Consider the following 23,642-nt stretch of genomic DNA (forward strand, 5'->3'; position numbering starts at 1 on the left):
GTAAGGCTCCTCACCATTCTCAACATCATCTTTCCAGCTGAATTCAAAGCAACATTCTTCCACGAGCCATGCTGTGCACCAAAATAAAACCCGAAGAGAAACTCCTAGAGGAATCCAGTGCAAGCCCTGAAGTTTCACAGTTTTGTACAACACAGCTACAAACACACAAGCAAAAGTGACCTAGAGCCATGCAATCCCAGAAATCCAGAAACAAAGCTTGGTATGAACATAGTACAAATGGAAATATGTGTTTTTAAGTACAAGAACAAAAGGTTAAATGAATGGCCTGTCTTGGTAACAAAGGACACTGTTCCCAGCTGCAAAGCTGAGAAGGGTGTCAAGCACTGAAGGGAACAGACTGATGAGGCCAGGACAGACCAATTACAGTGGAAGACCCCATGTTCTAACGTGAGGAGGATAACAAGTTTGCAGAATATCACACACCACTTTGCTGTTAGCCCAACAGGGGTGCAGACTATAGATGTGTATTTCAAACCTGGGTTCCAAACAAGGGAAAACAAAGTGTGCAGCAATCTGGTCTCTGATTTATGGAAGCTTAACTGAGATTCACAGGCAAAAATCCACCTTATAACAGCCATCAACTTCTGAAGGACATTAACTAAGCTGTCCAAGCCTAAGCTGTCATCACCAATCAGAGGAAGCCCAGAGAGGCAGCGAGGGGCTGACACCCTCTCTACTGCCCACAAACAATCCAGGTCACATCACTCACTCCCATACATCTTAGGTGTGCGAGTGCATCTATAAAATACTGTTAAGAGGCAAAGACAACTTATTTAGAGATCCTGTAAAGCAAATACCACCTTCCATAGGATTTTCTAATGAGTTTTGTGACACTATTTTCCCTACACCTGTTTCTGAGCTACAAAGTACCGATTACTACTCCTCCTTTATGAAGTTCTGATACTAACATTCTTTACCTGAAATTCAGTCCTCCTCTCTAAATGCATTTTAGAAAGTCATCATCTCTTCCCGTTTTTTGCTCCAGTTGTACAAAAACATTTGCCTTTTAAAATATCTATTTTGTCAGACTGAATTTGTAAGGCTGACCAGGGAAGTGGAATGAGCGAGAGCAATTTCCTCCTGCCTCCAAACCCAGTGACCAGAGTTGCACATGCAGCTTTAACTAACGCATTACACATTTCTGTCCCTAAGAAAAGTACCTCACCTGATGCACCGTAAGCATCCCATTATCCTTTGTAATCCTGCCATCACAGCAACCATTTCACTGTACAACTGACAAATACATATCACTCATCTGTTGCCTCCAGGACATGAATGCCATATAGAAAAGGCTTTTTCTGTTTCTGCTAAGAACAGAAATGGGATGAAATATTTGAAGACTACAAACAGGAATTTCTATTCATCCCAAGGGAGAACAGGATCCTCCTCCACACTGCAATCCCTCCCAGCTGTGTTATCTTCACAGTAGTTGGTGGTTTGCTTCTCACACCAGTCAGGTAGTTCTCAAGACAACCCAGGAAAGCCTCCCTGTCAACCTCCTCACTTACTAATTCATAGCTTCTGTATCATTTCCTGCCCACATTAAACATCAAAGCAAGCCCAATAGGAAACCTGTATCTAATGCCCCAGTTAAAACTAGACAAAGTTACTGAAGAGCCATTAAGTTTGCTTGACACTTTCTACCTTTGATAAAACCACATTTCATTTGATCATGCTTTCATGCACCCTTTTACAACATCTTTCACTGTCTTTAATTATGATTTTTTCCAAAATTCAAGATTGTACATAATATTAAGATAAAACTAATAGGTTGCTAAAGGTGTGTGTTCACCCCATGAAGCCTGTAAGCCTTTTTCTACATTTTCTTCTCTCATCTGGAGTAGAAACCCTGAAGAGTAATTCATCATGTTCTCAACCCTTCAATCATTCCACTCCACAATGCAGACAATTTCTCTAATTCGTTTTCTGCATTTCTCAAGGTTTGCTATTAAATCCCAACCTCATCTTTCATCTATTCTGCAAATTAACAAATCATATCCGCTTGTGATCATTCCACCCAAAATTCCCCTTTGAAATTACTTCTTCTACATGGTGTTTGCTGCTCACTAACATCTCTAAAATAATACGTTGTGCCATCAATCAAAATGGCCCAGTTGTAACTTCTTTCTCCAAAGCCTACAAATTTTGCTTTAGTGTTTTCACAACTGTCCATCCCAGAGCCTTAGCCAAATGGCTTTCAACAAATTTAGTTCCAACTTTTATGTTTCAACAAATTTAGTTCCAACAATTATGATAACTTCATAATGGCTTTGCCCCTAAAACTGCTAAAATTTCAGTTCAAAGTAATCACAACCTTTGAGATAATATTTTACTTAGTTTGCAGAAATTACCTCAATTATCTTCTCACAGATAATTCTCACAGTTCCCACATGTCTCCTCAGAGCATCAAGTCTTCCAGGTCTTTTTATCAGACTTTCCAATTTATATCTCACCAACTGAACTTTTACTGAAATATTCTGAACCAGACAATTAGCTCATCTGATCTTTAACAACCTGGAAATGGCTGTCACATCAGCAATGTGTTCAGCTCTTCCCCATAACTGAGTAGCACGGCTTGGTAAAAGCTTCTTCTCTTCAGAAACTCACCTGTAGAATTCTCTGCAGGATTGAAGGAAGAGCGATAAATGCAGCCATGTTGTTCAGCACTTGCATTGTCAAACTCTTCAAAGCTGAAATATCAAACATAAAAGCCACCAGCAGTTCATTAGGATTTAAGGGAGTAAAGAGAGATCAGTCTTTCAGATTAGGAGTTTTATTTCAGTTCATGTTTTCTAGTTTAAGAAGGGCTTTTGTATATTTTTCTTCTGCATGTTTTGCACTAAGCACACTCAGCTTTTTGTATCAGAAAGTATATTTATATTTAAAAGTTTAATACCACGATGCCTCTTCCTTCCCCTCCCACACCCTACCTACAGTAACCATTCACATTTTGAGACTTACTTTGTAGCACTGTCATTCACTTTTCCTACTGCTAACAAAAACCAATTTGGAGGTGTTGTCCATGTTATAGTCCCACAGCCTCTATAACTTCCTAGCATTACCCTTTTGATGAAACTTGTTCCTTGATCCCCAGTTCCCCAAAGTAAGAGCCAATATCAAGATATGCACAGGCCCAGCAATTCAGCTTCTTTGTGGCGACAATTAGCTAATTAGAGCAGTTTGGGAAGTATGCACATTAGAAATGAATACAAAATAGTTATGCAGCATCCAAGTGTATTATTCTCTCATCATTTCTGGTATCACTTCAGATTATTACTTCAGGCATTAGATCCCAAAAATGGATAATCTAGGGGGCATTCTGAATTTAGAGGAAAAAAATTATTTGAGGGAAGAGGTGATTTATTTTTTTGGATTACTGATCTCTGCAAGACTATCCCCAGGAGTGCAGATATAGCTAACAGCCACTGGAAGGAAATAAATAGAGGGAGGAAGGACAGCATGATAACCACCACACTTAGCTGTAATATGCTCTGATCCTTAACCACGCATAACTACAATCACTGTGGAGCACAGGGCTGGAATGGACCAAAAGCCCTTATTCTGTCCCAAGACCACAGTACCTAAGCCCCTTCTTAACTGTTTTAAGTCTCCCCTAAAGGGGGAAGATGTGCTGCCAACACCCACAACAGATTCAGGGCACTACAACTGGAGTAGAGTATTTAGCTGATGTACTCAAGTTCTACTGATTTTATCTACAATAGACTGGTGCAGGGATAAATGTACAAAAAAACTCGTACAGAAGATGACAGTGTATTATATCAGAAGTTCCTAAAGTGCAGACTGCAACCTACTTACAACCTCGAAAGCCTTTGTACATGCTGTGCACCTTGGCTTTTTCAAAGAGACCATCCTACATCTTAAATGGAACCAGCATATTAGCAGAGGCTATAGTAGGGTCCCTCTTGCATTCATGACTTAAAAAAAAGTACCTGACTGACATCTGCAGCCTACCAAAGGCCCAGCCAGAGCTCAGTCCTACAGCCACTGCAGTTCAGATCTACTGCAGGAGCAGCAAATATAGGAGTTGAGTAACAAAACTTCTTTTCTTCTATTCATTTGGTAGAGGAGGAGAGAGAGCACACAGATTTTGATTAATGTTTGGGATCACAAAAGCCAAAATACTTACATTCGGAGTATCGACACTGTGAAGAACCAGACAATTTCTGTGGGGACATCATAGCTTCCAGCAGGGGAAACCAGAGGGCCTGAAATAATCGTGTGTGAGGAAAAAAAACCAACCAGTAAGAACACAGCAGTACTAAAAAATGAGCTGTGACCAGTGTCAGGGTCCATTTCCAAAGACTCACTTCCACATTCTGAAGCACAGAACTACATTTCTCATTACTGCAATAGAACAGAACTGAAACATGTTAAAAGAGCCTCAGAGCAAAGCACTTAGGGATCTGCTTTCAGTCTAGATTGCTCATTTCTTAGACCAAGATACTATTTGGCTGGGATCTAAGCACAGAAGGCCTTTGGCTCCTGTTGCTTCCTCTTCTCCATTCTCACCCATTTCTTTGCTGGAATTGTGACAATTTACTTTTACTTCATTCAGGCCCCAACTACTTTTCCATGTGAGCTGCAAACTCCCTGGTGTAGGCTGCTTACATAACGGGTAGCACAATAAATAGATCCCAACTGGAAAGGGGCATCTAAATTCTCCAGGCAGGATACAGGAGTTGTGAAAATTCACATAATATTGCACCAGGAAAGCTGGTCCTTCATTTGACCAGAGTCCAATCTTACTCGGGCATCAACAAAGCAATTCCAGCAGGTGGAACAGGACTGAGAGGGAGTACAAACACTAACTCAAATCTATCCAAGTAGGCAGGTGGGCCAAAAGCACTCAGGGTGTGCATGCAGACACCTCTTCAACAAAACACAGCAGCTATTTGTTGCCCAAAACAATCATTTAAGAGAAGAAACTGAGCAGGTCACCTCATACACTGGACAGTGCTTGGAAGAAATTACAGCATTCTTAACTTCCAGAAATGCCACCTCTTCAGACACAGGAGCAGTGTTCTCAGTTTTCAGTTCAGTTGCATAAGTTACGCATAATCTTAGGAGTAAAGACCCCTTCTATGTCACTGACATTGACAAAATGGAAAGGCAACCTCAGTACAAGGAGGCAGGCAAACCCAGTTCTCTATGCAAGAGCTCAAGACAGACATATTGTCTCCATCCCTCAAAGACCAGGCTGACATTAAATTCAGGATCTGTGAACATATTCAGAACAGCAATATTCCGCAGCGTCAGCTTTGTGCCACCATAAACCTAGCTCAAACCTTACTATGCTTCTTTAGTGTCTGATTGACATTCAAGTCAAAATCTCAACCGGAGCTAAAAATGAGGGAAAGGATGTTGTCTCATCTGCTTCTTCACTTTATTTTGTGCTTCACCCCTACAAGTGAGGATTTCTCTCCTGTGGGTCTAAAACCTGAACTACCGCAAGAAGAACACAATGACTGATTGAGATGTATCAGTATCCAATAGATGGGGAAAGGAAGAAGCATGTACAGAGAAAGTTTCAGGAGATGCAGAGACCTTTGTTAATTTTAGTGATACATTTTTTTGTTACCTTACCTCTCGCTGTTGCTGGTCTAAATTGTGTGAATTTCTCTGGCAAAGGGCAATTGTTTTCATTAAGGTATCTTCAATATTTTCCAGCAAGGGTTGCTCAGCTGAGCCTAAGTTTTGGCAGAAAAAAAAAATTGCAATTATAAAAACTATTAGGTACGTTAACGCCCAATCATTCTGCAAAATGAAATCACGCTGTTCATCTAAAGTCTGTTCACTACAGTGAACAGCTAAATTATAAAGACAGGTTCTGATTTTTGGAACTTTTCCTGAATAGCACAATAAATTAGGCATATAAAATTTTTCATGTAATCATAAAAGGAAGATCGTAGCTGTGGTTTAGGATACAATTAAGTAACAAATATGGGCACTGTATTTAATTAGATGCCCATGAGTCCTTGGCCTAGTGAAAAGTGCACCTGTGCAGATACTAATTTTCTGTAGGCAGAACACTCTTTCTTCTGAGAAATTTGCTTGAAAAAAAGCTACTTCCAGATGTCTCTCATCACTGTTCATATATAATGCCTGGTAAAGCTCAGTAATGAGTCTGAGTGGATTCTAACTTAGGAAACATATCTGGTAAGCCAGCAAGAGTACCAGTCACAATCAAAAAAGCTAACAGGGCAGCTGACCACACACACACCACACAGAAAAAACATCCATCACAGCTTGTTCTGAATTTCTAGCAAGATCAGTAACAAAGTAAGGAAGCGTCAGCAGAATAACAACCACAGCCATGTGAATATAAGTTAGGAAAAATGTCACTGCAATACCTAAAAAACCCGAAATAGGATCTCATTATGCCAGGTGTCAGGCATATGTACTTTACATTTCTGTGTTTATCTCTTTTTAACAGAAAAAAGAATTCAACTTGATAACTCTTACTTTCATCCTCTTGTGTAAGCATCAGCAACTTGCTCTGCAATCGCTGAAATGAGAGAGAAAACTCAGAACAGACAACTTGCAGAATCTTGATAGAGGTGTTTTTAAAAGATATGGTTGCAACGGCTCACCCTCATTTTCTTCCCCAGTATGACTAACGTACCATAAATGTCTTTCCAAATACGGAAAACAGGAGTCGAAAGATGATTTTTGATTAAGAAAAACAAATTTCAGCATCATCTATTAGTTAATAGCTACTATCCATTAGTTAATAGTAAATTAGTTACTAGGTGTTTGAAGACATGCCAGAAAAATATATTGATTTGCTGAGCCTGCAGACAACTCAACATATTGCTGTTTGACAGAAGGTAAATGCTTCCATGGATTCTAGTGGGAAACAAGTTAAGAAGCAATGATGATATCAAACCTTAACATAGGCCACCATGCTGATGGCATGTCATGCCACGCTGGCATGGCAAAAATGCCACATTCAGGATTTCAGTGTACTGTACCTCAAGCATAACCAAAAAGGCACCATGGATATCTCCCTTCTTCTCCAGTAAATATGAAGAAGCTTCATGGAGCTGGTGTTTCTGGGTTATCTGAGTTAAAAGAAAAAAAGAAAAACCAAAACAAGGTAAACGTCTATCTTAAGAAATCTGCCAGTCTTTGTTTTCTCCACAAGACAATGATGACCAGATGGTCAGAAAGGATTGTGTCTCCATGTGTTCACAGGCATGTTACCCCATCTGAACAGCACTCCTACTTCCCCACCCCACTCCCAGCTACACTGCATTTATTTCTCATCTTGCACTATTGCCACCATCAGCATTAGAATCTTAAAAAAACCCAAACAAACAAACAAAAAACCCCAAACCAAACCCCGAACTATAAATCAAGATCAAGGACAGATTACTGTTAAAGTTTTCATAAAGGGAAGAAATAGTTGCTCTCCCAGTGCTAGTCAAATTTTGGCAGCGTTGCTTTCCAAAAAACCCCAGGCCCGTGATTTCATATACCTTCAATATATTAATCAACATTATCACAGCCAGTCTCTGTTCTGCAGTTACTCAGTAGCTTCCGAGCACTAACGGCCTTTTTCTTATTAGCCCTGAGACCAAACTCAGAATCAGTATATTAAATATAGCTAAACATGCTGGAGGAGAGGGGATTAGCTGCTCAAGGGGACAAACAGCGTTAGAAATGGATTGGAAGAGTATCCATGAACTAATCCACAACCTAAGCTAAAGTACTTTTACAGTAGTTTAAAGAGGTAGGAGCTGATCTGAACGCTTCCTCTAGCCCCTGTCCTTATATGTGTCTTTCTTACCTGGATGGCTTCTTCCAGTCTGCAGTATTCCAGGACTTTAAGCGTCTCCAGAACCTGGGCTGGGCTGTACTGACACAGCAGCTCAATGAACTGCTCAGTGATGCAGGGTGGTAAGTGTATCAGGTCTTGGTTAATGCCTTCTCTGGAATACAAAAAGCACAGGAGTCTCAAGTCAAATTCTAGCCCAGAAGTTTGGCTGAAGAGTTTCTTATCCATTTGTCTTTTATCCATTGTCTTTTATCCTTAATACAGAAGTAAAAAATCTGGCTTTAATAGAAAAATTATGCTGTTTCTACTAGTTACTGGTGCTGCAGGTCTGTTAGTAGGCATTTCATTTGTTCCACAGCATATCCTACTGATGCCTCAGTGTAAATTAGATTGTCAAAGACCCCTGTGAAGAAGGATACCAGCACAGACACACCTTCAGCAATTCTATGGTAAAGAGGTACAAAGAACTCACCTAATTTCTTCACTGAAACCTTATGGGCTCTGAGTGGTCTTTTTAGATGCTCATTGTCTATTTGTCCTATAGATTTTCTCCGCATGTGTTTGAAGAAATATTTTATTGCTTTTTGTTTATCATTCCCGAAATTCTTCTTTGGCTTCCTTTATCACATTTTGATGCTTCATCTGCTAAATCTGATCCCTTTTATCTACCTCTGAGATATGAAATCACGCTTCTTTTAGGGAAACATCCCTATTTCTATTTAGTTCCTCTATTCAGGCAGAACAAAACCGGTGAATTAGGTTTTGTTCTTGCAGAGGCAGTACCTCTGTGCACTTAATGGTCATTGATAGAGCAGAGAGCCAACTGTAAGGTTTCAAACCAGACCCTGCATACTGTTCAGCCAAAGCCTGCATCCTCTCTCAAGGGTTTTGCAACCAGCAGCACTACAGAACCATATTCACCTGGAATCAAAGACATCTGCCTCATCTCCCAGCATGGGATCTGCTCAATCAACACAGGTAGGTAAAGTCTACAACCTCTGCTGTGCCTCCTGCCCTCATTATCTCCCTGACCTATTCTGACCTTCCACAACACTGCCATGATGGTTGGGCACTCAGCAGTGCAGACCTGACACTTCTCTTTCTAGGCAGGGCTGTGGATAATGCTGCTTGGCCTGAGCCATTCAGGAGGCCAAACTAGGGCTTTCCTTCTGATTCAAGCTGAGGTAATTTCTGCAGGTGAAGCTTACAGTACAATTAAACTCATTTAATAAAGATGTCCCTGTAAAAAAGATTTCTCCAATTCCTTTGCAGTAGCAGCTGCTGGCACTGCAGTTGTTCGTGCAGTGGCCATTTTCTGATCACTTGTCTTACTATTAAGTAAACTCCTAATGTGGGAGAAAAAAACAGAACAAAATTGCATGCGGTGCCCATGACTGTCCTTGCGTCCTGACTGTTTTCTACTGATCTTGTTTTTAAAAAGAGCAACATGAAACAAGAGATTTTGAAGAGTTAGGATGGAATGGATGATACTTTCCTAGAGACAGATATAGCACCTGCAACCCTTCAAAATGAACAGCAGTTCACCACCACAGTAGGTTAAACTTCATGTGGCAGTTCTAGGACTGATGGATCGTGCCGAGAAACAGCAGGAGTTTATCCTGTCTAGGAAGCAGGGCTCTTAAACCTGTTCTGAAGCTCCTGCTAGGAAAGAAAACAGATCAAGGTATGCATTTAGTTTTGTTATATTTCTGAACAGGTATTTCTGATCAGGAGAAGATACACTGATGTTCAAACCCTACAGCCATGGGATGGAAAAGGTCTGATATACAATATGATCCTATAGTTCCTGGGAGCTACAAGAGCTAATGGGATTATCATCATCCAAGGAAGGCCAGGAGAACATTGTGCCCCTAGCAAGCCAAAAGAAGCTTACTGTGATTACAGTGTCCATCACTTGATTATAAATTATATTTGCCCAGAAATTAAAGCTTCACACAGGTACTGTTCACAGAGTCCAAAGTATGGACACAGTTATACAAAAACTGGTATTCAAGCTATTGTGCTTTGACATCAAATAAAGAGTGGGCTTTTGAAGGACCAAACAAGAACCCTAAACTCTGGCCTCCAGCATTCACCATCTACTCCTCCCACAACACACACACTATAAACTCCCCCAGTGCCCGTAAGGAAGAGAATGTTCTATTCTTTTTGCAACTAGACTAAAATAAAGAAGCACTTTCTATCTAAAATGATCTCTGTCTATCAAAATGGGAAAAACAACAAGTCATACATTTTTAGTATGAGAACAAACTTCTAGTCTGGAAATAACTCTGGCACCTAGTATTCATGACTTCATGAGCAAGCTGACCTTTTTATTATCCTTTTCACTCAAGAAATGCAGAGAACAGAGAATGGAAAGAAAGCTGGACTTTGATAACGTTAAAAATTAAGCAATAGTCTTGAGACTTGCAGGTCCTGCTCAGGTCAGCGTGATTATGTTCATCCTCAGTATAACCATGTCAAACATCTCCCCTGCAGTACTCTACATGCTCTTTCCTAAAATGAAGAAATAATCACTGTTTTCTCACAAAAACTGGCACAAGTGAGCCTTGCAAGTGTCTCGGATAGCTGGTCAGTGAGAACAGTCATTGTAACAGAACCTAAAAGTTTAGGTATCTGTTAATGTATTTATGGACCCAGAACACTGTGTTGCTAAATAAGTTGATATTGTTGGTATAATACACAAATGCATACTGCAAACAGACATGCTTCAGTGCTTTGGTTTTTTTAGAGGAGAAAAAACTTAAAGCGTTTAAAATGGAAACGTAGCAAAGACTGTGATTAATGAGCTGAGCAATACAGACTACATTCTGTTTTCTGTGTCTGCTTGTAAGATACAAACATACAGACATTTGGTTTTAATTTCCCCAGGCAATTTGTTAACCCTGTTTCCCCCCTTCCCCCTTCCACCTCCTTTAAAATAAATCTCTAGCTAAATTAAATGGGCCAAATTAATCCCTAATGCAATTCTACCACAACTAGGATAGCTATACCAGCGTGATGAGTCTTGTCCCTATATGATCAAGCAATCATTTGTATTTGAGCCATTAAAAGCTCATTTACTGCTCTAAGAGTCTTTATTTGAATAAGAATTTTGTTCAAAAAAGCATATAAACATTTAGATTGACTGAAAGGGACATGTTTTCTGAAGAATGTAATCACTATTTGATGCATAGATATACTACAAAGTATAGGTTATCTGCAGATTTCTCCCTCCTTCCCCACCTCTCTCAGGATACAGTTCAGCTCACTGCAATAGACTTAGAAGCAGACAACCTCATAACACTGAAAATAGATCACAGGACCTTGAACGTTATTTAAAACAAACAAACAAACAACTCTCCAGCAATCTAGGATCTCTACAGAACACTTCCTACTGACAACACAGTTCAGTAACAATAGGTTAAAACCTTGGGCTTCCAGACCTTCTGCTTTATGGTCAGTCACTGCCACATTCAAATCCAAAGCATTTCGTATTTTGTTCACTTTTCTGTATAACCCTCCCACTTATCTTTTGATCACTGAGTATTCTGGCAACTACAATCCAGTCAGTATGTGGTTTATCTTCATTACTTGGGGTGCTGAACATTTTACTGCACTGCAGAAAACAAGTGGACTTTGGAACACAGAGGGAAAAGGAACTGTTCATAAACTTATCCTAAGACACACACAGCACAGCAAGACAAGCACATGGCCTCACACCTTCCTGAACTTTCCTTGGAGGGAAAAGCAAAGATCTTTTAAAAGATCAGATATACAAAGTTGCTTCCTGTTACTGGTTTGAACATATCATGAGTTGCTTTTGATTAGAAGGTAACTACAAGAGAAATGGTTGTATTTATCTCTAATTATAGAGTTAAATTAGATACGTTTATTACTCAGAGATTATGGAAGCCCCTCTATGCATAATATTAAAATCCAGGTTAATTACTACCTTCACCGGTTCTCTCTTGCTGTGAGTGATATCACAGCATAAACAAAGTCCTACTTAACATCCAGCTGGGTATCATTTCTCTTTAACTACTATTATTTTTTTTAATTATTCATTTATTAACTAAAGAATTTAATTTCTCTCCTATAAAACACAACCAAGATTATTTTTTTGGGAAAAATTTTAGTTTGACTTCTAAGAAAACAATAGGTGTGGAAGTTAACATCTTCCATAAAAACGGGTCAGTAAAACTCAGGAAATAACAAAATGTATCTTTTTTTTTTTTAAATTTACATCCTAACGAAATCCAAAAAGTGATTAATTCCAGGTTCTAGCTTCCAAAGCATGCTTTTTATTCCACTTCAGCAAGGACTGAAACATTAACACTTTAATTTATATAATATTACCTTTTCCTACTCTTCCTCCTCATAAAGCACAAATAATTTGTAGCTAATTGACAAAGCAAGATCTCTCCTTCAATTGCATTAACAACTGCTTGAAGGCAACTGGGGCTGTGCATATATGTCTTAAAAAATAAATAAAATCAAGGGTTTGTAGCATTTGAAACGGATTCAACAGAAAGAGAACACTCAGTGCTGAAATACTGAAAGAACATGAGCAGATGGAGCAAGCAAGTAGTTAAAGAGAAGTTTGCAGTGAAATATGGCAGCAATTCTGAAATAAATTAGAAATGAAAAATGCCAATAGACCAAAATGCTTTTCTATTTATGTTAAACTTTGGCACCTTGGTCAAGTAGTCAGACAGGTGGGTTGAGAACACAAACTGCTGTTTCTGAGAAGGGAAATGGCAGTTTCAGTCACAGGGTAACCATTTCACAGCCTTCTCAAAGAAGCTGTTAACAGCAATGCGCAAACTCCCACCAGCATAGGGGGAGACATCACAGCACACATACTGGAACCCCCACCACTTCCCAGTTAGGAAGCCAGCAAGGGCTCTGCTAAAGGATACTCCCCAGAACACTGGTACTTCTGGGCTATTCTTCTCACCTTTGGGTGGCTGGAAGAGCAAGTCATCGTTCCTAAACCCTAATCTTGGCTGTAGGCTGTCTCTTTGATAGCTGTTTCAAAGGAATTTATTTTAACTCATGTTTTCAAGCTGTAGTTTGTAAACAGTCCAATTCTCTTACATACCTTGGATCAAGTAGACTCCTCAGAAACTGAAAGAGTAAGAACTGGTCCTGTACAACAGGAGGAGACAGAGTATTACTATATGAGATAATCTGCTATAAACCAGTGATTCCTGCATTAAAGAAAATACTGTTCACAGCTGGTACCTGCTGAAGAAGCTGGTTTAGGCATTTATCTGACATAAAAACTCAGAAGATATGTTTGCTGACAACAGCTCTGTCTGATCTGTGAGTGCAAGCCATACTGAACTCCAAACCAAAAACTGCACTAGCAAGTGATACAACCAGCAACTCGGAGATCCTACATTTTTATAGGCAGAACTCTACAAACAGGCCAAATAATGTAAATGCACCAATTCTCGCTGCTGAGCAGCTATCAAGCTCTTTTTCTTACCATTACTCTTAGCAATCATTTCTTACAAGAATGGCAACCCCACTGTAAAGAAGCGCCAACATCAGTGAAGTTTGACACTTCACCTGGAGGTTTGTAATGATGCTCTCAATCTGCTCACTGAAGTGAATGGCTACCAAGTCAGCTGCTTTACACGGGCTCAGCAACAGCAACTCCTGTGCAGAGGGAAACACAACAGAAATAATGACTTTTAATTTCATAGGCAATATAATTATGCAGTATCACCAACTCCATTCATATTGTAACTCCATCATTGCCTAGATGAAATCTGTAAAATAATAAGCACCATCACAAAAAGTGATTTTGCAAAAAATCAGAAGGGTAATGTGTAAAGAGGCATTTTTGATCAGCGATAATTTTACTACTCAATGGGCCTTGTAAGAACACAAAAGTCTTCACACCAACGAGACCACATCTCAGTCCTAAGGTGAGGAAATTATTCATCAGGTTTTCTGACAACTGCCTTTTACCCCCTGCTAACAAGACATTCCTACTGCCAACTAGGAGCCAGCAGTAGAGAGGAATTAAAGCCCTCACCTGACCCTAGGGAGTTTCTCAGTCAAATGAAAACAGTGTTTAACTGCCTTGAAGTGAACCATGCCAGAGGTTTAAAAGCAGGTTTCCTGTAACTGTTATCTGTAACTGAAACCTGTCCAGACGTGAAAAAATCCTAAGCAATTTTTTTATTATAATAAAAGAAAAAAAAAAAATCTTCTAGATGCCTGTGGGTTTGCCTCCTCTCAAACATGATCTAAGAGGCTTCATATCATACAAGTTTACACAACCCAGAACATGAATGCTTTGCTCCTACTGCTTCCAAGTGCATCTGTTCTTCCAAATAAATGAGAAGCAACTGCTTCAAACCAAAATGGGTACCTGGTAACCCTTCCGAAAAGCCCCTGCTAAGCCTACAAAGGAGAAAACATTGCTTTACTAAACAAAAACAACCATTAAGTGGTAAAGAAAGAAAAATTTAATAAACATATATCTGGAAGAAAAAAAATAATCTTAAAAAAGTTACTTAGCACCAGCTTGGTCTCCAGACAGATGTAGCAGCCACCAAATTCAGCCAACAGACTAGGGTGAAGGGAACAAAGGAAGTAACAAGGAAGAGTGTGACTACTTCACAAGCTCTTTAAAGCAGAGTTATCACAGAAGATGCACTGTGTGAGGTTTCCAAAGCAAAATTTGTCTACCATACTGTATATAAATAAGCTCTGCAGTGTTTGACTCCACAGCTTCACTGCAGGGGCCACAGCTCTTAGTTGCTTCCCCAGGACTCAGGAGCATGACCCCTTCATGTCACAAGCCCAGGGAATCCAAAGGACCCAGAAGACCTTAACCACAACAGCGCAGAGGAGTGCAGAGGGGATGTAGTGTGATTGCCTTAATTTGTTTCTCTCTGGACAAACCCTCCCTGGGAGTCTTCATGACTGCTGAAGATAGGACTGACTGGCTGGAGGGAGGTGGCCCAGCCTCCCTGTAACTGGCTGCAGCTCTTGAATCGATGTGACCTTCACAGCCTACCCCCAAAGAAAAGGTTTTGGGCTTGGGTTTTCATCCTTGCCCAGGTTTGAACAATTTGCAAACACGGTACTTCTTAGGCAGACAGCCCTTGAGGAGACAGTACTGACACAAGGCATGTGGGTCTGAGGACAGAAAGTGACCACGACAAACAGCACTCTGACTGAAGAGAAACCTTATGCTTTATTTTTGATATAAACATCAAGGAATGACAGCTCTGTAGGATAATGCACAAAATATGAAGTGGCACTGATCAAAAACCTCATTTTCTGTCATACAGTCACCAGGAAAGCCTCTCTAAACGTTGCTAGTTTCAACTGAAGTGGCTGCTTTGCTACTTTCATATCTTGGCAGATGAAAGGACAGCTGTTCAAGGACCTGAAATCACAGCACCACCCTAGTAAAATGTTATTTACTATTTTAAGTCTTCTGAATGTCTGAGAGCAGAATTAATGGAATGGAAAAGAACAAAAGCCCCTAGCTGCCAATAAGCTGCTAAGCCATACAAAATTATATATACTGTTCACCAATCCTGGGAAATAGAACATGCTGAAAGGAAAGAGGAAGTTGACCTCAGGGGCAGGACCCAAGAAAGGTGACCTACAGAATCGATCATCTGCCCAACTGCTTTTTGAGGAAGGTGCAAAAAGCATAGGTAAAAGCAGCTGGCTGTTATCTACAAGGCTGATAGAACAGTGCAAGAAACCCTGTTTTTAAGGATGGCCATGGGCAAGTTGAGAGGAATATTTCCTGTTGTTGGTCAACTTCAAAAAGTATGCAGCTCTAACAAGTTGGGCACTGTACAGTAATCAAGAAGTGACTTCAGACTGAGAAAACAAACCCAAACAACTCAATATGAAAAGCCAGCAGTCTTGTCCTACAACAAGCTTATCAAAACCAGTACAACACAATGAGAAACATCAGGAAGGGCAACTCAGGACATTTCTGATTTGTCCTGAGACACCCAAGCATGGAACAGCAATTTTTCAAGCCTCAGGCTAAAGAGAGCCAACAAGGAGACCTACCTGTGATTTGACAGAGACAAAAACAGGCTTACAGAGGGAGGCTGACTCACTCAGAACGCCAAACAATTTGGGCTCTATATACCAATACAAGCAGAGACAAGGGATGCTGTAGGAGAAGAATGAGGCAGACCCAAGGAAGCAGCACAGTAGACTGCAGTTTGCTCAGCTTGGAAGCCCACCGTGGAACCATGATTGCTCTGATGAGGTAGCAGTGAGCCAGGCCCGCTCAGTCACAGCACAACCATCACCACCAATTCCCATAGAGTCTGGAAGCATCTGGAGAGTGGGCGTGAGCTCAGTGAGCTGCATGTCATACAGCTGGATTCACAGGATTTCTCTGTTTATTGTTTTTTGAATCATTCTCCCCCTTGGTCCATTTTCTCATTAGACACGCACTATTTGCAGATGCTGGTAGAGACTAAAATAATTCTGTATCTTTCAAATGTAGCTAGTACTTTTTTGTCCACCTCACAGGATACAGACTTCTCTGGCCATTTTCTGCTAAGTAGTCTCGGTAAGTGCATGACTGCTTGTTTTACAGATAGAGTTATTTTCCTGGCTTATGTCCAGATCACCCTGGAGGGGACTGACACCACCTTATAGGAACTAGAGATATTATAGATTCCTCATGTCTACTGACTGAACAATTATTTCAGACCCATCTCCATCCCCTTGAAGCAAGGGGAGATTGAAGAGATGGGAAAAATTATCTAGAGAAGTCTAGCAACAGTCTGCGTCTTACAGTAGAAGTCATGACCCCATCTTCCCACAGGTCAGAAGTGCCAGGGTACCAAGACTGAATGCTATTATCATTGTAAGATCAGGAATTTGATACCACAGACTGTGAAGTCAGTGATGTCAATGTCCTGACCTTGCTGCTACATGCTTAGGAGATCAAAGAGCTGCTAATGGATCTCTTCCCTGCTACACAGCACTCACTAGCCATCACCCCTGATAAAGTCCCATTATCCAAAGAGCTATACTCGAAACCAGGAAACCAAGGAAGCCAGCCTGAATCTAATAGATGCACTTATATTAATGTACAAGATTACTAAACCTTAAAGTCAGAGCTTTCTAAATAGCTGTGATTTGACACTGTGACACCTCTGCTTACAGAACAGCACTAGGCAGATCCAACAGGAGTCAGCAGTAGCTGAGGTACCACGGGTTTAGGATATACTATACCTCTATATGTTCCAAAGCTTTCTGCCACACCAACTGCTTTTCTTCAGCACTGTAGCCAGGCATGGACAGGATGTTGTGAATATAGTTGAAAACTTCTTCCTGTAAGGCATAAAACCATAAATGGTCTAAGTATGTTCTGCAGCACCACAGGCAGAGTTAGATTTGGGGAAGGAAGAGCATTTCAGTCTTAGGATGACCTCAGGGCCAGTCCTCTCTTAGCAAGTCACGATAAGTTATCTGCCGATGAGACTATATGTCCCTAAATAGCTCCTGAAGAACTGTGAGGAAAAAAAGCCAAGAAGAACAGAGTTGATGCTAAACATGTTAAGCACTGAAGTCAGAGAGAATTGTTCTTCCACTACTAGCAATGTCCCCCTCTTGCTCACAGGGAAAAAGGACAGGACATCGCTCTTTAGCTAGAAGCACAGGCAGAGAAGAATGCTCTACCAGAGAGTAGGTCAGTTTTCCCCGCATATTCCTGAATTCCTCTTCAGCATTAGCCTCTCCCCCAGGTTCTCCTGCACTGTCCTCAGCGTACCATATTTTTTGACCATCTCAATATCACAATGTATCTCTTCTGACTCCTTCACTCACACAACTTTCAGCGTAGTGGTTTCATAAGGAGCCGGTGAGATCACATTTGCCAGACTCTTCTCCCAACTTCTGTTGGTGGCAGGGAAGAGAATACCTCAAAAACCGTGGCAGATATACAACTTCTAGACACGCAGAAGCTAATTGCAAAGAGATAGTAAGTGCAGAGAGGCTCTATCCAGGGGGAGAAAAGAGGGTACTGACGGCAGAAACAAAGAAGTATTGCAGTTAACAAATTTACAATAACTCCCACCCTGCACTCAGGTTTTATGTATGAGCATTGTTTAAAAAGAAACAAAAAACTCTGAAGCTTTAAAAAGATCAACTCCTCTCCAACACACAAGCACAAAAGCCTTGACTATAAGAAAACTCAACTGTAAAGGAGGACACTTTTTAAGATCGAGAAGTATGACAGAAGAGCAGGGCTGCTGTGCCCATTCACACTATTGCCAGCAGGACAGGCTGCACTGCTGTGAAGAAGAAAAGCCAGAACTACCAGATTTACTCACTTTTCTCACTGGGTCACGCAGGTAACAGCCAATTATCTTGTCATAGCGAAGCTCTCGTTCATACATGAACTCGCAAATCTGATAGCTAAAATGAAAAATACTTTCCACATTAGGAAAACACACTCAGCTGAGTCAGCAGAACAGAGGTAGGAAGCTCAGATCCAGCACAGTTTGCAGCACTCAAAAGAAAATACAGTATGTTTTAAAAAAAAACATTTGTAAGTATCTTACATCAAGGTTTTCAGCACACAGGTCGAGTGGCTCCAGTTTACATATGCTGCTTGGTACCAGGCACAGGCCAATCAGCCTATCAACCTCCCTCTTTTGGGGAAGTTACCATATAGAACAGAGAAAACCAGAGCTACTAAGGTGAGAGGCAAGGGACAGAGGACAAAAATCCTTAAAGAAACCAGGTTTCATAGGTTCGCAAAGGATAGAGGACAAAAATCCTTAAAGAAATCGGGTTTCTGTTCATAGATCATCTTCCGTATTCCCATAACACACTCAGCTGTACGCTAGGACAATCCACAATACTAATTTGAAGAAATAGGCTGAATATGACTCAATAATGTGTTATGACACAGCTTCCTACCTTCAAATTTTAATAAACAAGTATCTTGAGACATTAGATAAAACCAGATGTAACTAGAGGCAAAACAAATGAAAAGTGTGCTAAATAACATTAACTATAGGTCTTCTAGTTGTGATGGAAGTGGCTGAGCTGGTGGTTCTGGCAGCCAAACTCTCTGAAGTAAGGATTAAAAAAAAAATGCATTTCTTGAGTCTGAAAAATTTGGTTAACTCCTTCTAGGACACACAGGAAAACAGGCATGGCATACCCCACCACTGCGCTTCTATCCCTCTGGTCCTTTGTAGTGTGGTGGATTAATTCACACAACATCCAAAGTCAAGACCTGGATGAAGATGCCCTCCCTGGCTGGCTCTGTTCAGGCATGACAGACTCCTTCTGGAAGCATAAAGCATGTAAAGGCGATAGTGGAAATTTTTAGCCTTTCCAGACACTGTGTTTGTTTCTCCTACTCAATTCTAAAATGAGTACCATGGGGGTGGCTTCAGACCCCTTCATGCTTTTAAATCCACCTGTAGGTCTCACCCCAACGAGTCATCTCCATCTGTCAAGTGGTAGAGCATTCAAATATACCACTATACCTTTGAACAAAGCCTGGGGTCTAGGATAGGAAGTGCCAAAACTCATCAAGCCCCACAGGATTTCACGCTGAAGGGTTTTCCACAGCTCCACTCCCTCTTATCTTAACAATGCTTTCTGTAAGAACACCCAGTAGAGAAAAGACAGAAAGACTGGGGCTAAATATGAACATATTAAGTGAAGCATATGTGAATGCATCGGGAAAATAAACCCAAACACAGCTGCAAAGCAGGAACAAGAAACGTGGAGGAAAAAAGCTCTAGAGGAGATTTAAAGGCAGTATTTAAATACCATACATAAGACTTAAAAAGCAGTATTCATATATTGTACACAGCAACTTACAATTCAGCTTTTTCTGCCATTTGGATAAGACGGCTCTCTTCAAACTGTACTATCCCTCCTGCCTGGAGCAATTCTAAAAGGACCTGCAGATATTGAAGACCAGTTATTTATATTGCAGTAGCAGCTGGGCAGCCAGTGCCATTAAAAGTACACCGCTCCTGCTCCATTAAACTTTGTATTAACACAGGGTTTATTTTACAGATTCTTTCTTTTAATTGATTGTCCATTACTTATGAAGGTCATGCACTTATCCAGGACTTTCCTGTCTCTGTTCTTACTGCTGTCAAACCTCTCCTGCAGGCAATGCTGGGGTAGGATCCTCCCTCACTCCTGCTGTGTACAGCACTGCCCAATTCTTCCATGTTGGCCACCATTCCTATGCTAGGTGTCTGCTTTGGCACGTGACCTCCAGCCAACATCGCTCCCAAGGAGGCTGAGCTCTGCTCTACACTCTGGTCATACCTGGTGCTTAAAGAGATGTTCTCTTGAAGGTTATTACCTGCTGCCTCTCTGAATGGCGGGAGTCATCATCCGGACTGCACAGAAATTCAAGGACCTGTGCAAGGGTGTAGAAGTTAGCATGAGTTAGGCTTAGTTAGCATAGATGTTAGCATAAGCCTAATAAGCAGACTGTGAGCACCAGTAATGGCAATGGCAAATCAGAATACAACGGTGCAATTTATTCATGTGAGGTACTCTCTGCTTGGTCCTGTAACTAAGGTCACTCAAGAACACTGAAGTAACCGAGAACTGCTGAAAGGCTCTAGGGGGGGGAAACTCGTGACTCTGCACCAGGATCTAGAACCAAACATTTGGGAACCCTGGGACTATGGAAGAATTCAGGGAACCCCATGGCCCTGCCTTGGACTACACACCAGACTGCTAGAACCACTACACTGACCCTCTTGATTTCTCTCCTGGACTGTGCCATCTCTCCCAGAAAAACAGGAAATCATGTAATTCATAGTATTTAATATATCTGTAGTTAAAGTGTTTAACCCAAATCTCTTTAGCCTCCAGAGTTCTTTGGACTTAAATTATGACAAAGGAGATATATTTTCTAAATCATATTTTATTAGGGTTCATATATCCATATTATCATCAAAGCACAACTGCTGTAGCCATTGAAGCTTCCTCCTCAGTCCCAGGAATTTCTGGGACTTAAGCTGGGATATAAACTTAACCCTTGCAAGCTTCAGGCACGCACTGGGGTGTATCAGCCTGTTTCAAGCAGCAGAAGTACAGTGGCCACATGAAATAGAAATTGCCAGCTACATATACGTGCTCTATAAACTTGCTACTGTCATTTTAGTTGGCACCCCTTATGTCCTTATCTTTGCACCTTCATATGCATAACAAATGACAATATTGTCTCCAAAATGCCAACTTGGGCTTAAACAGCTTGATTCTGGCCCTTATGGACCCTTACTTTCTCTCTCATGACACACTAGTGGCCACAGGCATCTGTATTCCGCGGAGAAGAGCAGATGCTGTTCCATCTCCTAGGACCTGACCCTATTTCTCACACCATTCCAGCAGGCAAGGTGAAACACACTTAATGTGCTTCTGTGGTCTCTCCTAATCCGTTTCTTTGAAATCACAGTAAAGTCCCAGAAAGATGCTACCTGTTTTATAATGCACCAGGAATTGCTCCAGCCTACAGCACTAGCCACACTTTCTGCAGTGCTGCACCCTGTTAGGAATTTTTGCCCCCCCCTCACAGAGGAATACTTGCCTGGTCAAAAAGTGTCCTGTTCACAAACAATGTGTTGTTGGGCTTGGCAAGCTGACGGGCAAGGAAGGTAAAGAGACAGCCAACCTGTGACGGGGTGAAGTCAGAATTCTCTACCATGACCTGAGAAACATTAGAGAGAAAAGGAAAAAATAAAAACACAAGTGATTTATTCTGTAGCTGCCTTTGGGAAAGCAATCAGGTCACCGCAACAAGAAATCCCTGTACAGCCATCATGTCTCCTCCTACCCTAGACATCTACACAATCTCCTGGTGTTAGTCCACCCTGAAGGTCTAAAGATAAGCCACATTCCATGGCATTTAACTGTGTTACCTGAAGACTCAGACAGTGGATGTTTCACAGAATGGTTTGGGTTGGAAGGAACCTTAAAGATGATCTGTCCATGCTAAATCACCTCTGTCCTGAAGCTGAAGAGGCTCAACTTCTCCACAAGTATTCTTGCATGTCCCTGATTTTTGAGCGTGAAGGGGGACTCCAACAAAAATCCTAAACACTAAAGAAAAGTTAAATGCCTCTGTTTGGAGAGTTCCCCTCTAAGAGCAGTGGGTTTAGCTGTGAGGAAATCTATCACCTTAACAACTCTGTCAACTAACATCTAAGAATTGCTCTAGCAAATCCCAGACAGGGTCCATCTCCCAGTTTATAACCTCAGTCTGAGGTTGGAACAGACAACTGATCTCCTAAAGTGACCTGGAGTTCAGATCCCCATGAGATGCTAATGGTCAAGTGGTAAGACACATTAAGGAATCAAGCAGATTCCTTAATCTCTGCTTGAAACACCACCTAATTCTATAGTTCTTTTTTAATCTTCATTTTCTGTTTAAAAAGGCTACTTCATATAGGAGCCTAGTCAGAATGGTGTTAGCGTTTAAAATATGGAGTATTTTATTGATTTTCACTTTGTTTTTCACAGAGTCCTTGTTGGCCCATATGAAGGTGAAAATACTGTACCTCTGAAACAGAGCAACTCTACAGAGGCTGCAGGCCAACAACACGGACTTTCTAAAAGATGATATACTTGGCAAAGTTTACATCAGCATTAGGAGAACGTCTATGTTGACCAAACTATTTTAAAAGCACAGCTATTTCCCCTAAGTGGGATTTTTGCCAATGATAAATTTAAATAAAATGTTCCAAGATTTTTTTTTATTTTTATCCAAAAGATTCCTGACCAAGGGACTGACAGTTCTCATAACACCAAATTGTTTGCCTGCAGATGCATTTAATCCTGCAGCACTTCTCACAGTTGCCCTCCTTTTCCCCTCCAAGAGCACGGTTGAATTCTCTTGTGGTGGACATTTGTTACATGGCCAGCAGCACAGAGTCAGGGCAGTAAACAGCTCGATCCAGCCCACCACAGGACACATCCCACAGTAGCTCCAGAACACGGCCGCAGTGTGCCACCTCCTGCTGACAGCAGCTAAAGACACAAAAAAGCATGGGCTAACCCAGCACAGGGCTAACTAACAGCCTTACAGCAACATCCTGCTCAGGCAGGCTCACAAAAGTTCCCCCCCAGTGGCATTATCTCAGCCTCTCCAACACAGCCTAGTGCAGCAGCGCTGTCACCGAATCCACTCACTGGTGCCCTTGCTCTTGTCTATCAATGATGACAGTGACAGGGAAATGCTACTTACGATCTGTTTATACATAAACAGCTTCCAAGTGGAGTTACTCATTATTAATGCTGACAGCTTTGAAGGGGAAAGCAAACTGCATTTGTCAGCGATAGCTTTTAATGAGAACATTCATTGTTAAAGAACACAGTCTGCAGGTGACAAGTGATTTCTAGAGCACCAGGCTGATAACTCTGACATTCCTCTTCTCTCCCGTTTACTAAAGATAGGCTTGTCATTCTGAGTACGTTACATCCCAAACACAGCATTTACAGATATGGGGAGCAGGGTTTTATCAGAAGAGCACTGGCATCCTGCCAAGCACAGGATTCCTGGGACCTTTCTTCCTGTTCAGAAGGAATCAGGGACCAGAATCAATGAGAAAAAGATAAAAATAAACTTAGTGCACAGAGGAGAAATTTGACAACACAGTACAACCCAGTTGAAATCACAGACAGGAAAGGAGACCTCTCTGTCACTGTATTTAAGGTGCATGAAGCATCACTTCCAAATATCAAACCGACAGCCCTGACTGAGGCAAATCCAAGTTCCAACCCACCACCTTCTCAGAGGGGTCATCCAGGGTAGGACTGGAAA

At 41.1% G+C, this 23,642-nt stretch overlaps 1 protein-coding gene across 3 annotated transcripts in view; it reads right to left on the reverse strand.

Annotated features, from left to right (window-relative positions):
* VPS8 (VPS8 subunit of CORVET complex) overlaps positions 1-23,642 on the reverse strand; it is an 87,562-nt gene that overhangs the window by 20,225 nt on the left and 43,695 nt on the right. For 2 of the 3 annotated variants that reach the window (XM_074912809.1, XM_074912813.1), the window contains exons 28-40: positions 21,411-21,530; positions 20,175-20,231; positions 19,676-19,758; positions 18,166-18,250; positions 17,066-17,164; positions 13,397-13,486; positions 12,924-12,970; positions 7,832-7,973; positions 7,014-7,103; positions 6,505-6,547; positions 5,626-5,729; positions 4,169-4,247; positions 2,629-2,711 (exon numbers count right to left, since the gene is read on the reverse strand). In XM_074912809.1, coding sequence (XP_074768910.1) covers positions 2,629-2,711; positions 4,169-4,247; positions 5,626-5,729; positions 6,505-6,547; positions 7,014-7,103; positions 7,832-7,973; positions 12,924-12,970; positions 13,397-13,486; positions 17,066-17,164; positions 18,166-18,250; positions 19,676-19,758; positions 20,175-20,231; positions 21,411-21,530 — 1,122 coding nt within the window. Of the gene's footprint in view, positions 1-2,628; positions 2,712-3,537; positions 3,558-4,168; positions 4,248-5,625; positions 5,730-6,504; positions 6,548-7,013; positions 7,104-7,831; positions 7,974-12,923; positions 12,971-13,396; positions 13,487-17,065; positions 17,165-18,165; positions 18,251-19,675; positions 19,759-20,174; positions 20,232-21,410; positions 21,531-23,642 lie in introns of all 3 variants that reach the window. The other variant, XM_074912810.1, reaches the window with a different exon arrangement.

Source organism: Athene noctua, chromosome 8 (genome assembly GCF_965140245.1).
Source record: "Athene noctua chromosome 8, bAthNoc1.hap1.1, whole genome shotgun sequence".
Taxonomy (NCBI): domain Eukaryota; kingdom Metazoa; phylum Chordata; class Aves; order Strigiformes; family Strigidae; genus Athene; species Athene noctua.